Source organism: Harpia harpyja, chromosome 2, assembly GCF_026419915.1.
Source record: "Harpia harpyja isolate bHarHar1 chromosome 2, bHarHar1 primary haplotype, whole genome shotgun sequence".
Taxonomy (NCBI): Eukaryota; Metazoa; Chordata; class Aves; order Accipitriformes; family Accipitridae; genus Harpia; species Harpia harpyja.
Window position 1 is genome coordinate 32,819,212 of NC_068941.1, and position 16,429 is coordinate 32,835,640.

General features: G+C 44.2%; 1 protein-coding gene and 1 long non-coding RNA gene across 2 annotated transcripts in view; one reads left to right on the forward strand and one right to left on the reverse strand.

The window, feature by feature from the left end:
* Positions 1-15,987, reverse strand: part of TET2 (tet methylcytosine dioxygenase 2) — a 75,446-nt gene extending 59,459 nt beyond the window's left edge. Inside the window, exon 1 of the mRNA XM_052775135.1 lies at positions 15,855-15,987. Within this exon, the coding sequence (XP_052631095.1) occupies positions 15,855-15,884 (30 nt within the window). The 5' untranslated portion in view covers positions 15,885-15,987. The remainder of the gene's footprint in view (positions 1-15,854) is intronic.
* LOC128136049 (uncharacterized) lies at positions 1,147-9,514 on the forward strand. The gene is made up of 2 exons (XR_008233245.1): positions 1,147-2,389; positions 8,775-9,514. It is a non-coding gene; the product is annotated as an uncharacterized LOC128136049 (long non-coding RNA).
* Positions 15,988-16,429: the final 442 nt, after the last annotated feature.

Consider the following 16,429-nt stretch of genomic DNA (forward strand, 5'->3'; position numbering starts at 1 on the left):
TTTGCACACATTGTAGTTCTTGTGACTCTCAAATTAACAGGACTTGTTTTGTTTTTAAGTAGGGTGATGGGAAGCATTTTCTGCCTGTGGTTTGTGCTGAGCAGGTATTCTGCAGGCCTGTTGCATGTTCCTACCTTGCCTTTGAGTTCTGTGGGCAGTTGTTAATGTAACTTAATGTATTGTCCAGCAGGTGTTCTGTATGTTTTCTTCTCTGTGCACAAAAAGAATAAGCAGTTGGTCTGTTAAGGAACTGTGTTCTGCTGAGAAAGCAATGAGTAAGAGAGACAGAGGAACAATGTGGTCCCTGTCTGTCTACCTCCCGGGTCAGGGAGTCCTCCTGCTGCCTCGTTCAGTGCTGCAAATTTTGGTAGTGCAATTCAGATCCCATCCAAGATGCCCAGCTCCAAGAGACATCAATGAAAAGTCCCTCAGGTAAATACCACAGGCGCTGTTTCATTTCTTCTCCATTTCCCCCTGCTTTTTTGGTAGATCGGCTTTTGAAGGGGGCAGGGGGGAGAAGGGGATTGGCAGAAAATGATAAATTGGTGAATAATCTCTCGCGCTCTCTCACACACACATGTGGCAGAGAAAGCTATGGCTGGGGATAGTTGTTTATTATGCCAAGGGATTCTTTTCCCCATGCACTGAGATGATTATTGATTGACATACGTTCTAAGTATAAGAAAAATCAAAAGTTCCAAGTCTGTTCTCTGGTAGTTGGGTAAAACTCTTTAGTAAGAATTGCACCCATGCATCTGAAGACATAATTAAACTTTAGGTGTGCCTTTCACTGAACTTGTTAAACAAGATTTCCATTACTTTTTTACCTAGAGGACAAACCCACGACAGAGTCTGTATTTATTTTGAGATACTCATCTAAACTGACACAATGGTGGTATTCACCCTGTAGCATACAATGGTAATCTTACACTATTTGCTTCCATCTTGCCCCAACTAAAAGCACTGAATAAAATAATCTTCATCATAAGCAGCATTTCTTTCCTTGTATTCTCTTCATTGGGTGACTAAAAGAAGCTCTTCGTATAATGTAAGAAAATATCATAAACGGTAACAATAAGAAGATTCTCCGAGTCAAAGATGCACCAGACACAGAATTTGTGTATCTGTATAGATCTTACGCTGGTTACGTTAAATATCCTGGTAAAGCCTACAGACATCATAAATACTAATAAACCAGTCCTTGTAAACCTCAGTACTTTCTGATTCAGAACATTTTAAAAAGCGCTTCAGGGTTTCTGGAGAAAGACTCCAGAAGATGTACAATGATGTATCCAGGAAAAAAAGCTATATACATTTAGAGAAGATTTCATAGTAAGGCTCTAGTTCTCCTTTCTCCAAGTCTGCCCATAGTTGTACAGTTTCACAGTAAGGTGGATTTGCTTTCCTCAGGCAGGAGAAATGCCACAAAGAACTGTTAAAATAGGAACACAGCAGTGACCTATTTTCAGTACTTCCATTCTTATTTCTAAGTCTATTATATACAGTATAATGAACATTGTAATGAACATTCAGCAGTGAAAAGACATCAATAACCGACGCAAGCACATTTGCTCACATTCCGAATGCAACATTAAAAATCAGCTAGGAGACTGGACAAAACCAGCGATGGGTCAGAGGCTGACCTGCAGAGCACTTCAACCTGCTTAGGTTAGAGCTATCTGACCACATGAAATGAGTTGGTGACCAGGCCAGAGTGGACACATGTCAGCCTCTCTTGTTTTATTTTGTTTACATAGTGAAAAAACACTGCAGGAGCTTTGACAACTTTAATGCATGGCTGCCACGGATATGGATGGAAAAGGCAACGACTATGGACTTTTTGAAAAGTTGTATTCAGTAATGGGATTGAATCACATTGGAGAAGAGGCACAGAGAAGCTTGCAGTGTATCCTTCCTAAGGGTGTTGTCATTATGGTATTTACAAACACTGAGATGTGTCATAGTAACTAATATAAAATAGAACTACCATCTTTCTACCATCTCATCTGCTTCTGAAAGGTCAATCTTTCTATTTGAGAGGGGAAAAAAATCCTTCACCATTTAGTAGGCTTTTGCAAAGCTGGGATTAAACTCTTTGATTCCAAAAGTAAAAACTGGAAGTGATTTATTAACAAGCATGGCTTATTTTTGCTAGTTTAGCAGCTTTTTCAAGAAAGGTCTGTTTATCTTTGGCAGCCACTCACAGTTATGTAGCCTGTCTTCCTCCACATACATGTATTTCTGAGAAAACTTCAAGAATGCTAGAATCTGTCAAAAACTAATCGTCTGACCACGTACTTCCATTTTACAATAAACTACTAACTTCTAGGAAGGAACTGCTTTAGAGTAATTTGGTGTACAATACAAACTTCTTTGAAGAACTTCAAAGGTAAGGAAAGGACACTTCGGTTTTTTTGAAGTAGACATCTACTGTGTCCAAAAGTGATTTTTAAAAAAATATATATATGAAGACAGAATGTGGACATTTGACAGTTGAGCATACAATGCCTGGTTTGCTAAAGGGGTGTTTGAGCCATGCATTTTTTCTCTTAAGGCCCATGTCAAAAAAACAAGTCAGCCATACAGTGGTATTAATATTTTGTAGATGGAGGTGTGTCATTTGAAACTACTAAGGCATCTTTTTCCTAAATGGATGGTCACAACCTGACTACAAAGCATTCATTAGTGCCCAAGTGCAAGTGTTAATAAAGGAATAAAAAAGGAACTGTCAATCAGGAACCACACGATCACGCAGTGTTCTTTTCTTTTAGCCAAAGTAAGCCAGCTTTGCAGTTCCTTCCTGCTTTGAAAATTTTATGTACTTTCTGAGTCAGTTCAACACAGAAACAGCCTTATGGTGCCGAAGAACACAGTCACTTCTATCCCTGAGTTGCTGAATCACTTACCCACCGCTCCTGCTAGTTAATAGTAGCTATTTTTAGTTTACGGTGGAAAACTCTCGTGGTGGCAATGATATTTCAAAACAGTTTGGGAGCAAAATCATCTGCCTCAAACGTCTGATGTGCTCTCGGAGCCTGTGTTCGGTACGAGCGCCTCGCTATTCGCTCCCAGCACTGGCAATCTAGGTCACCCTTGCGCGCGGGATGCGGCATTCGCTGGCTCTTTCATAACTGCCCGTAAGAGTTCTGGGGTCATGTTTGTAAACACTGCTGCCATGTGCGCGTAAGCACGTGGCGAGACACCAGCATGACCTGGAGTGCCGAGCGGCGAGGTAAACCTTGGCGCCAGTGTCGATGTCACTAAGCCAACTAGCACCAACTCTCTTGCTGGCGCACGCCCCTCACAGCCCCATGAAACGCTGCGGCGGGTTATTTGAAGGGCAAATGGGAACCTTTTTCCGTACGTGGCACACACGGATGTGTGCTAATGTTGACAGCGTCCAGGCAGGTTCCTTCTCTCAGCCGTAAGCAAATGGCAGTGCTGAATTTTTCTCAAGAAAAATAAAACTCATTTCTGCCCTAAGTCACTGAAATTGGAGCCAGCGTGGTCCCACAACACAATGCAAAACTATGGCTATTAGGAAAAAGAATTGTATAAGGGCACGTTGCCAAAGTTTCCAAAATGACTTCAAAGACAGATAACCAAGACTTCGTGTCTGTAATAGCTTTTTGCTGGCTTTGCACTGATGAAATTAAGACCACGTTTCGGGCGTTTGAGGAAGTAACTCCTAAATTATTTCTGTTTATCGGTAGAGGTTGCACGAAGCTAGATATGGCCAGTACAAACAAAAGTCACAAGTCTTTCATTTCCTCTTAACAAGAAACTAGCAGATACAGCCACCCAAAGCCTATGGAAAGTTTCATCTCACCCTGGCCACGCACTTTATATGCCTCAAGAAAAAAAAAAAGTGGGAACGGGGAACAGTCTGTGGTCACCATCCCTCCCTCCTATACCAGTTCTGTTTCAAGTGCAGCTGTAAGTCTCACTTGCTTTGACCTTTGCTGGGAAAGCTGAGAATAGGACAAAGAGTTAAAGTGTTACCAGTCCCTGCTGAGTCTGCACTTCTTGGCCAGGCAAGCCAGAGAGGCGGCTGGAAGAGGGTGTGCGTGCAGCAGAGGGTAAGCAGGAGGGGGCACCGGGAGGGAGAGTAAAACAAAAGGGGAAAAATAAATAGTGCACACCCCAAAACAAAACAGGGGAACAAGTATAGAAAAATGCTTGTCTTTGAAGAACACAAACTTTTCTGTTTGTTTCCCTCCATGTAGTTATATCTTGTTATCTGAACTCAAGGTACAGTAGATATACGAGTCCTTGAACTCTGAACTCGTGAGGAGAGCAGCAAAAAGTAAGTCAATACAATTTTAGCTGAGTGGCTGGAAAGAAGCATGCTTTGTCTTTTTGTGCCTCAGCTATGGGAGGCCATTTAATGGAGCAACACACAGCTGTTCAAACCTCCTTCTTGCTGTATGCCAATGGCCTGCTAAAACAAAGCAAAACCAAGGCAGTCTTCTCCCAGTGATAATGCAACTGTGGTTTCAAATACTGGCTGCTCCAAGCCACTTGTGTTACGTTGAGACCCGTCTCTTAAACCTGGAGAAAAAGTGGTCCTCGTTTGTTAGCGGGAAATTAAAAAAATGTGCCCATTCATTTCCACAGGCTTTCTGAAATCCTGCCCTACTGTAAATGTTACCCAATTCCCTAACAGTGTCTCTGGAAAGCAGAAAAATACCTTCCTTGCTGTTGTGTGTATGTCTAGCTAGCGCTCTCCAGAGCTACTATTCTATCGAGCAATAAAGTTTCTATTTTTGACTCACCGTGGACGACCTTGCTCTAAACCCTTGGCCTGAATATTGCTTAAATGTGAAATGAGCAAACCCGAACGAGCTAGCAGTCTCCGCCAGCCCGTCGCAGCCCTGCCTTTGGCCATGATTGCTACGAGCAGCCGCGAACGTGGGTGAAAAACAGGGGCTCTCGCAAGCTGTGCGAGGGGAGCTCGGCCCCGCAGCGTGGCACCCTCTCGCCTCGGGGACGCCCGGCAGGGTGTTTGTAAACAGCGCGGCCACGTGCATGCGAGCCACGTGGGGACTCGGCCGGCCGAACCTCCAAACTGCCACGGGGAGAGGAGCAACTGGGGGAAGCAAGCCCAAATGCTCCCGCTCCATCGTTTTCCATAGCAGTTTGCAGCACTATCAGATCTCTAAACATGGCAGAGAAAAATCCATCTGTCCTTCACGGTCAACTGCCTCTGTCAGCATCCAGAGACGCTGCATGAGCTAAATTACCCATCAGATTTTATTTCCAAATGCATTTCATCATGGATTGTATCACGAGTCTGTGAATGTGCTGAAGTTACTTAGGGTAGGCTCTCGGTTAAATGCACTACGTACCAAACCAGGCAGGCTGAGCTATGACTACCCCCAGCAAAGGAACTCCCAAAGACCGGAGAGAGACATTAAAATTTACCGTCTCCGATTCAGGTGTAGGAAATAACAGCTGACTGTTGCACAGAAAGCTATGAATGCTGCTAAGGTTGTGTCGCCTGCACAGGTTTGTGCATCCCATCCTCAGCAAAGAGATTTCTGACAACAAATTAAAGTTGGTTTGGGTTTTGGTTTTTTTGTTTTTCCCCTTTGAAGTCTGCTACCAAGTATGATGTCAGCATGAGGGTTCATGAACCCAGACAAACCTTTAATTGATAAAACAGATCAAAATGGGAGTCATGTGGTAGGTTGGAGCTGATGTACGGGAACAGTTTGCAGACTGTGGGAAATCTTGCCTGAATGAAGGGGAGGATCAAGGGTATTAAAGGTTAATAGGAGTTATTGGAGTACCTACTTATTGAAATGACATTACACAACTCTGTTTCACACACTGCAATTAACTGACACAACATACTATTTTAATTATAATTATCTCATTGTGAGATTTTGCTTATTTGTTTGGAGATACATGGAGACATCTGCAGTGCCAGTAAAACTGAGATAACATCCTTTCCTGCACCCTTTCTCACTGGGAGCGGAGGGTTTCAACAGTGCTGCAGTCAAAGCAGTGCACAAAAAGCCGTCCTCTTCCCTGAGGAGATAAACAACAGTATTTAATTTGCTGGGTTGTTTTGGATGAGCACTGCTGGTTTAAAGGTCCAAAGGCTTGTGCAGCAAAAAAAAAAAAGAATATGTTGTCAATCAACAGAAAATGCTACTGAAAAACAACGTCTGAAAAAAAGTGAAAAGCTACTTGTTTCTGAGTCTAGTTTCTGTTTCTTAAAATTGATACTTCTGTTATCTTAGTAAGCAGAGAAAACTATCTGTAAACCTCTGAATGAGCAGGAAGGAGGGTATCATGGGTAAAGCACTGGGGCTTAGGAGATATGGGTTCAGTTCCAAGCTATACCACAGCTTTCCTGTATGTCTTTTAGGGTTAAAAAAAAAAAGGGGGCACTGAAATGAATGGCTCCAGCAGGGTTTGTACCACATTGCGTGAGCTGTGTGTGCTTTGGCTCTCAGTTGTTGCTTATTAATTTTGTACCCTTTCTCTTACTCTTTGCATGTTTTGCCTGCTTATTCATATAAGCACCCTAAGGAAAAGACTGCAGCAATGCTGGTTAGAAACTCCTCTTAACACACACACAGAGCAGGTAGCAATAGCAGCTTTGCTTTATTTACTGCAAATATTTATTTTTTTGGAAGGGAGCTGCCTGCCTCTGCTTTGCGTTATAAACAAGAGTTACTAACACTCTGGCCCCTTGTGCGCTGCCAGACCCCTTTTCTCTGTCTCCTTTACTGAATTAAATAGCAAAAGGGAACAAAATGGCTTATGTTTGCACAGCCCCAAGCACAGTGGGATTCTGTTTCGTGGCTGGGATATGAGGTGCCTCCTAACGTGCAATAATTAATTTCACTCTATCCACTCTCCTTATATTTAGAAGCATCAGCGTTGCCATCCTGAATTAGACTCATGCTCCAGCTTGTCCAACAAAATATCTCCAACCAGCTAGTAGCAGTTGTTTCCACAAAAAGCAGCTATTCAGTAGGTAGTTACAGACTCACACTTCCAGAGGCAAAACTTCTCTCCAATCCATCAGCTAGAGTTTATATTTTATAGCAAAAAACATGTTAATTTGCAACTGCTTTGAAAAGTTGTTTTTTTTTAAAGTAAAAATTAGGTTTTAGCTTCTGTACCTGCCTCTAAGTCTTTCCATCCATTTCCTCTCCCTCCCTGCTCAAAGAAGAAAAAATACCTCCAAAACTACTTTTCTTTTTTTCGGTTGCTACAAAGTATGTGACTGACTAGATGCCTCACTCTTGCAAGTGTCTCTACATAGGCAGACTTGTTACAGCTCTGAGAGGAAGGAAAATGAATAGGGCTTTGTGAAAATGGCAAGGGCTGCCACCAGTTCGCAGGATCACAAGTCAGCTGACAGCACTGGGGAAAAAAAAAAGCCACCTATACCTAACGTATTGTCAACTGCACAACATAGGCAGAGTGGAAAAATACACAGAAATCTGTGTTTTCCTACCTGGTCTTTCACTTCTTAGGCACTACACGTAGCAATAGAGCAAAATAAAATAGATCAGCACATTTCTTATTTTTCCTACTACTTTCTCACACCTACAAAAGCTTCTTCTCTGCATTAAGGATTACAGGGAAGCAGAAAATTACAGGTCCAAACTTATTTAAATGAGAACAAATGTTCTGTGGAAGGTATGGAGAACACCACAGAAACAACAGAGAACTAAAAGGCTGTATTTTTCTTTTTCGTGCATTTTTCATGTTTATAAACATCAAAAGTGCCTTTCCCTATTTGGTCAATATTTTCACTTGCTCCTGGGTATGTGACATGTACACGTGCAAACTGACTGTGCATGGAATGGAGACTCACTAGCATAGGTTTTCTTTCTCCAAAATGTCTACTGGTTATATGAGTTAAGTGTTAAATCTGACCCTTTTCAGTTGCTCAGCTTTTGTGTTTTTGATTTTTACTGTTGCCATTTTAGTAATACATCAGACCTTTTGGGGCAGACAAACTTGAAAGCAAACAGACAAGCAAGCAAAGGAGTGCAGTGGGAACAAAAAGTTGGTCATTTGAAAAGAAAATATGTTAAGGTCTGTAATATATACACACAGACGCACCCCCACTTCTCCAAATCCTAGGGAGAGGTGAGTGCAATGTATTTTCCAGCTTTCATATGTTCTCTTTCAGGCATAAATGGCATTCCTTTTATTAACCTATACATGCACTTTAAGCTTCAAGGAAATATCTCACTTCTGTGAACTTTAGTAACTTTGGGGGAAGGGAAGCAACTCCTGCTTTACTACAACAATTCATTTTCCTCATTTTACTGTAAGCAGGACAGTAATGCTACTTGCAGACAAGAGGAAATATGCAATCATTCTTTTCTCCTTTTTGCTTACATAAGAACTGAAAAGAGTTTTGTGTCCTTTGGCAAGTACAAAAATTGTATAACTTCAAAGTATGTGACTTCAAACACAAGTGAAGCAGCACAAAAAGAACAAACAGATTAAACAAAGATGAAAAAAAGTATCAGGGGCATGAAATGGGGGTGAGTGCTGCACGAACAGTTGTTGTCTCTCATGCTAAGGGACAAATATGGAAAGTTATTAAAAGACACTCAAGTTGAGGGCAAAACTCTCCTGTCAGCATCAGGCCGAGGGTTAACATTTACCCTTGATCTCTTTAACAGCACTAAAAGTGGCAAGAGAAGGAACAAATAGTCAGTACAAACTCAGAAATGCCTTTGTCACATATTCTGTCATATATTCTTTATTCTTGCTTGCTACCTTCTGCTACCCAGCTGCTGCAAGAGTAATGGGAACTTCAGGTCAAAAAGAAGTCAGAGAAGAAAACGAAAGGAGGTGAAGAGCTTAGTGAAACAGAAGCAGGTTCTGGATGTGACCCAAATAATTGTCTTGCAAATGAGAAGAGAGGCAAGAAAGAAACCACTGGAGTGTAATAACAAAAATACAGTGATTGTAATCGACATTAACATAAAATGGAAGCAACCAATGTGAACATACAACTAACAGCAGAAGTCATGTATAACAAGATCTGCATACTGGCCTTCATATTCTGTTGGATGATGGTGAATATCATGACTCATCTAGACAAACGCAGAATATAGAAGAGACACTTGTACCAACTGCTTCCTCCCAACAAGGAAAAACTAGTTCTTAGGATTCATTTTGTAAAGCAAGTGATGTGCTTTGCACACCATCCCAAGCGCTTGCTGCAAAACCGCATGAGAAAGTCTGAAAAATGTGCATGGGACTGGAAAATAATGTTTCTGGATGAGGAGCAGAACCTCTGCTAATAAGGTCCCACAGTGCACACAGGGCATAGGCTTCAAGTATCCTGGGAGACCAGAACCTGTCTGACAGCTTTGGTTTAGGTCCACAGGGGAGGGTACGAAACACATTGTCAGTTGGGTGCTGCTGACCAGCTACAAAGTATTTTCATCTGTCTTTCCTGAAACCATCTTGGCAAGACAACCCCAATAATTACCACCACCTCTCCCCCCTCCTTTTTTTTTTTTTTTTTTTTTAAACAACAGATTGGTGGCATTATTCGTTTGGTTGAGTAAATGCAGAAATCTCCACCAAGCTGCTTATGTCTAATGGAGATCCAAAACTTGCCTTGCAGTGGTATTAGCTTTTGTAACAGCAACACCTCTTTGTGTCAACATGTCTCATTAAGTAATAAAGACTTTCAGCTATTTGATTTTACTTATAAAGTTAGTACGATTCATGATTTCTTTTTTGGTCTTTTAAAAGGGAATTGTTCTAGTATTCTAACAGGCAGTGAGTCATGCCTAATTAAGGAAAAAACATAACCATTTACAGTGGGATTCTTGTATTGCAAAGAGCTGTTTTGTCATGAAAGCTTTCAGGATTGAATTCCTTATGAATTTTTTAAAAGGGGAGGGGGGGCAGGCAAATCATTTGAAATGAAACCTTTGCAACAATTCCCTTAAGCCCCATCTCATACTTGGGGTCAGTCCGTTCCAAGCAAATGCGTCGACACAGCCCAGATTGCACTTGAGTGGGGGGAAAAAACAGTGGCATCTGACAAAGGAACCAACAATCTAGAATGCAACACAGATGCAGAAAGCTCAGCCAAAACCCAAACTACGATATGTTTTCTTAAACTCCGCACTTTTTATTTCTTTCCCCCTCCTCCATCACCCGTGAGGACCAGGGACATTCCTAGAACTCTGTCCTCACTGTCTGCGTCAAGGCAGCTGCCGAGGATGCTGGGACACTGTTTGTAAACACTCTAACCACGTGTGTGCAACCACATGGAGAGTCATCGTCCTGACCTAAACATCTACCCACTTGGTAAGCCAGGGTATTACTGCAGTGGAGCCAAATCCTTTTCCAACACGATGTGACTTAAAGGAGTTCACGCCAGGACATTGGAAGACAAAGCTTGGAGTGTTTATGCATTATTAGAAAGGAGAATAAGCAGAGAAGTTGTTTAAATTTTAGTCATTGAAATGTAAGTTTAAGGATAGGGTAGCTCATGTAGAGAATGCAGAAGTCATTAGCCTCTTTATACGTCTGCAAAAAATTCAACTTAAACCTGGAAACTTCTCCTCCCCCACGCATACACCTGGTGAAACCAATATTCATATGCTGGGAACCCATGTGGAATATATTTGAGGTTAGACATAATGCTGTAGAACACATTAAGTTATTTCACATTGTCTAAATTGCATCATAGTAATGAATCAGAAAGTGCTGAGGCTACTGCCATGTACCCATGGAAGACACTTCCAAGAGGTACTTGGTTATTTAGCTATTCCTGGTTATCTTAGCTATCTAACCACTCACCTGCTCACTTCTTTGCTACTTCTTTGAAACTGTCTTAAAAGATATGCTGTACTTGATCAGGATTAAAATGCTGAATTTTCCCTTCTTGCTGAACTTGAGCATAGAACAAGCCTATTCCTTTGCACACTGCAATAGAAATGCTGCCTTTATTTTATTTTTTTTTCAATAAGAGGAAAAAAACCACACACACCAAGAATTAGGTCAAACTGAGCCTCAATACTGCAAGCCTTTATTTATTTGTAAGAATAATCCTACTGGGGTTTCTTGCCATATGTATGCTACAAGGCAACAACACTCCAACTTGGAATCCACACCTCCACAGAAAACTTTTTTTTTTTGAAGGACAGCATGAATTTTGTTCAGGTTGCTAAGATGATTCAGCTTTCTGGAAGGTGTTTAACAGAGATGAACAAGCCTGCTTGAAAAGATAGACAGGAATCTAAATCTTTATGGCTTTTAATTGTTAAAGTGTTTTTCAAAGCATAGCAACTTTCTTTAAATTGCCCCCAGATTCAAAGTCTTTTACTATGAACTACTGAACACTCTTTCTGATCCTTTTATAAGGTAGGGCATTTTTTTTTTCTTCAGTTCAAGAACAGTGTGAGATACATCAGAAGTTAAAAACAGTTAGCTGTTCTTCTTATTTCTCAAACCTTGTTTTTCTCTACCTTCCTTCTGTTATTCCCTGCTACGTAATGTGAGGCATATTCCCAATATTTTAATCCAAACAACTTTTTTGGGTTGGTCATCAGCTGTCCTTGGGATTAGTCCAGCTGATGCTGGAGGTTCAGAATTTTATTCCTTAACCCCACCACCTCTGTCTCCACCCACTGAGCAATTCTTGGGAAAATGGGTGATTTTTTTTTTTTTTTTCCCTTTTTAAGAGACTCGTATACCTTAAGGGAAGGCAGAAGTGACTTCTTTTCAATGGGTGACTGAGAAGATGATTGTTCATGGTACTTTCCATTTGTAACATTTTATTATCTAGGATATTGGGACGATCTATGCAAATTGAACATGCAAGCAGTGAGGATCTGAAAGTGTAGCAACCAGAACTATGGCAACTTGTTACTAGTTACTTGTTCAGTGTTCAAAAGGATAGTTTTTCTGCAGAATATCATTAAATGAGTAAGAAGGTATTCACTGCCTTATGGAGTATGGGATTGGAATAATGCTACAAGTGTGACTGATTCATATAATTCCCTTTTTGGCTTTCAGCCATGATGCAGTCATATGCTTTATCTCTGTTCAGACTACAGCCTTTTTTTTTTTTTTTTTTTTTTTTAAATAATGAATCATAGTACATCCCACTCCATTTCAGAACCAGCACATTGCCTTTCAAAATGATGTCACAACACTCACTGCTGCTGGCTGACTGCCTTAACAGCAATCAGAGAGCTGGACTAAATAAATACTGTATATTATTTGGCAAAATCATTTGTGGTTGTGTTCTCCAGCACAGTTTCCAAGATAACCACCAACTCTATTTGAAACTTGGCAACTTTGTTCTACCACTTTCAGGCTCCAGTTGTGAAGCTGGCTTACAGATGCTGCTACCACGCTTAGAGCTACTGTGTGGCAGTCACGTGAGAGAGGTAGAAGGTTCACTCTCTGTGACAAGCCAAATTTGACAGCTCATCTGAAATTCCACCTTGAAAAATGGACAATTTTTTAAAAAGAACCTTATTTGGCTCCTGTAGAAACACAAGACACATCTTCCACTCAGAACGAAATGGAGCAAGGGATTTAAAGTCACTGCTTAGGCACCACACTGAGAAAACCACTCTACTGGCCATGCAAGTAACTTAGAAGTGAAGCACTCCCTGTAATCCCAAACAGTCAGTAACATTAGTCCAACCCAAACTTCATGTTTTTCAACACCTGAGCAGCAGATCTGTTCTAAAACATGGCAAGTTGTTTGGGGGGGGGGGGGTGTTTGTTTGTTTGTTTTTTCTTTAGGGCCGTCTGGCTGTTGCTAGTATTTAAAGGAACTGTATGGGAGATGGAGTCCCAGCAGCATCTGAAGTGCTTGGAGCAAGAGGGAATGGTCCCTTCCAACTCCAGCAGCTGAAGCCCCTGTTCCAGCAGCAACTGCAGGGTCTCCCAATTCTGCACACAGAAACCAAAACCTTTACAACCTCCTATTTCTGTTACCCAGTGCAGCACTAGTGCCAACAAGAGACCTTGGACATCTGTCCATCATAATAACTCCTCAGCGGGTACAAGTTTCTTGTTCTTTAAACAATGTTGACATGCCAAAGTCTAGGACCACGCGCACTATATCAAAACAATACCAGTTTCCCTGGCTAAAGGCCAGGAATCAACACAATGCCAAAGTCCTCATTAAAAGCCTTACTACAGGCAGTGATAGTTCGGCAAATTCGGGAGCCTCAGTGTCTCCCATTCAACCTTTTCTTCTTTTGAAGATTTGTTAATAATTAGTTCTGAAATGGGCAATACAAAACCACTTTCTGAGGTTCCCTGGATACATTCGCAAAGCTTTTTGATGTTGCTTCCCAAAGTGAAACAACTATTTTCACTGAAAGATGACTTTTGAGTTCTTCATTTCATGTCAACAGCAGTTTAGTCCCACCGCCCAAGCACTGTTATTTTTCACATCTTTGCCTTCTCTTTATTTCCTCCTCCCTATATCCTGGTTGCTAGATTTAAATGTTTTCTGACTTCACTGGCAGGGTTCATACTATGCTTTCCATGACACTGAGCAAGAGAGACAAAATACTGCCCAACAGTGATTTATTTACATTGGTTCCAAATTGTTGTTTTTCTGCAGGATAAAATCCAAGATGTGTACGTTCTTTCAAAGTGTTAACAGCAGCAGATCTGGAAGACCAAAAATTCTTGACTTGCTAGATTTACCGATGTTTTCAAGACACAATGGACTTAAATATAATAGAAATAATATTATTTGGGAGCAGGAAAAGAAATACATAAAACTGTCTTAATGCAGAAGAAGCAAAATAGTATCAGTGTTTGTATCCAGTTTTATCTGAGTCTTTTGAAAAAAAGTCATATTTAGCAGCTGAGAACTGAAGTGTCAAAGGACAGCAGCAACCAAAGTGCCATGTGTTTGAGAGAGAAGGAGCGGAAAGAAGTAGTGTTTCTGTATGACAGTCTATTATAAACTGTTACCTGACCATTGCTACTCACGGACCTTTAGCAACGATATACAAATGGTAACCTATATAGAAACTGCAGAGGCTTACCTTTACTTGGAGGAGTGCAAGAAATTAATTGTGAGGTGACCAGGAAAAGAAAAAAACCACCAAGAACGAAAGAAGTTTTGGGAAATGCAACAGTAGTTGAGGGGCAAGCAGCCCTAAGGGCTCAGAGAAACGTGCTCATTTTCTGTAGCTACTGGTAAAAGGAACCAATACGTTCATCACACACCACTTAAGGAAATTTGTCTAACTCCCAAAAGATAAGAGAAGGAATGATTTATAATCTACAGTCAGCCTGCCACGCCGAGGTCGTCTCTTAGAAGGACACTGCATGTACCACGGTGTTGGTTTTGCCAATTTTTATTCAGTCAGATCCCCCTCTAACTCGAGTTTATACATTACTCTTGACCATTAACATCTCCCTGTTGAATATCTTCGACAACCAACCACGTCCTGTTTTGCACTTTACAACCTCCAGAGAAAGTGCCATAGTGGAATACACATGCAGATACACAAGTGAATATACATGTTACTACACTCACCCCCTGCTGCAGTAAGTCAACCTTCCATTAACATGCAAATTGAATGGCCTCATTAGCCGACAAACAACACCCACTGACCTGCTTTCACTAGGGACAGTATCTCCTCATCTCTGAAACTCCTAAACTTCACATTCAAAAAAGAAAAAAAACCCAACTATGCTGAACTGATATTCAGAGCTGCTGATCACTGCTCAAAGCCTGAACATTTGCATGCCGCTCATCATGGAAAACAAATCTTGTGACGAGATCTTTGGTTGCAACATTTCGATGGAAGCACGCTACACCACATCACTTCTCCCTTCACCTCACTCTCCGAGAAGGAAAATTACTTAGCAGAAAAGGGTCTGCTAAATTTCCAAGGTTCAAACCGCGACCCGAAAAGCGTCCTTTCAACTACGGGCACGAAAGTGACTGCTAGTGTCCAAGGGGGTGATTTAACGCCAATAAATGCCACGATGCGAGCATACAGTGCCGCGCGTCCGATTTACAAATCTGGTAAGGTTGTTGCTCTTGTCTGTCATCTGGCGGGGAACAAGTCCGACCTCGCCGAAAGCGTCATTTTAGGGGAACATGCACGAGAAAGTAATTTTTTTTTTTTTTTCCCTTCCCGTGGCCACATTGTGCAAGTGGCCCCGACGGCAGGATTTAGCAACGCGGACAAAACGCGCGTGTAGATTACACAGAAAAAGGAAGGCCTGGCAACGAGCGCACCCCCCCCACCCGCACACACTTCTCCCTCGCCCCCCAGGACCGGGTTTCGCTCCTGCCCCCCCCCCCCCCCGCCGCCCGCCCCAAACTCCGCAAGCCAAGCCGCCCCCCTCCCCGTTTCCCCGGGGCTGCGCTCGCCTTTGTGTCCGCCCGGGGCCGGGGAGCGGCACAAAGCCGGGGCCCGCCGCCGCCCCGGTCCCCCGGCCGCGCTCTGCGCGGGGGCGGCCCGGGAAGCCGGGGGGTGGCGGTGAAGGCCGGTCCCCGCGGGGCGCAGCGCCGCCCGGGGCGCGGCGGAGGGGCGAGCGGGGCAGCCCCGCGGCGGGGGGCTCAGAGGCGGCGGGGCGCCTCCCGCCGCCGTCCGCGTCCCCGTCCCCCCCGCCGCCGCCGCCGCGCAGACAAAGGCGCGGGGAGGGGCGCCGAGGCAAAGTTGGGGGCCGGCCCCGCGGGGAGGGGGCGGCGGGGGCCCGCGGCGCCCCCCGCCGCCTCTGTCAGTCAGCCATGTTTGGGGAGCCGCGGCGGCGCCCACCCCCCGCCGGTACCCAGCGGCGCGGCGCGGCCCCGCGACACCCCCGGGGGGCCGTGGGGAAGGCGGCCGGCGCGGGGGGCCCGCTCTGACCTCTGCCGCGTCCCTCAGCCTTGCCGACATCCAGCACGCACAGCCGGGCGCCGCGCTCCCCGCTCCTACAGGGCCGCCATCTTGCTTCCTTCTGCTCCTTGACGAAAGCGGCCGGGCCCCCGCATCAATATGCACGCGGCGCCCTGACGTCGGCGCCCGCCCCGCGCGCCGCACCGCCCCGCGCGCGCAGCAGCCCCCCCCCCCCACCCCCCTCCCCGGCAACCCCCCCCGTGCCCCCCTTCCACGCGGCGCGGCGCCGTGCCGTGCGCCCCCCTGCAGCGGGTGCGGGGGCGCCCCCGTCCCCGTCCCGACCGCGGGGCCGCGGCCCCGCCTGGGGCTTTTTTTTCCGGCTGCTGCCGCTTTTTGGCCTTTGGAGGGGTTTTTTCCACCCTCTTTTACCCCCCGTCCCCGTCCCCTTTTCGGCTTTCGCCTCTCGCTGCGCACCGTTTTGCGCCCCGCGCTGCGCGGGAGCTGCGCGGGAGCTGGTGGGTCCGTGGGGCACAGCGGGTTGCAGGGGGCCGCCCGACAGTGGCAGCCCCCGCCGCAGGCCCCTTCCCGCGTGTCGCCCCCCCCCC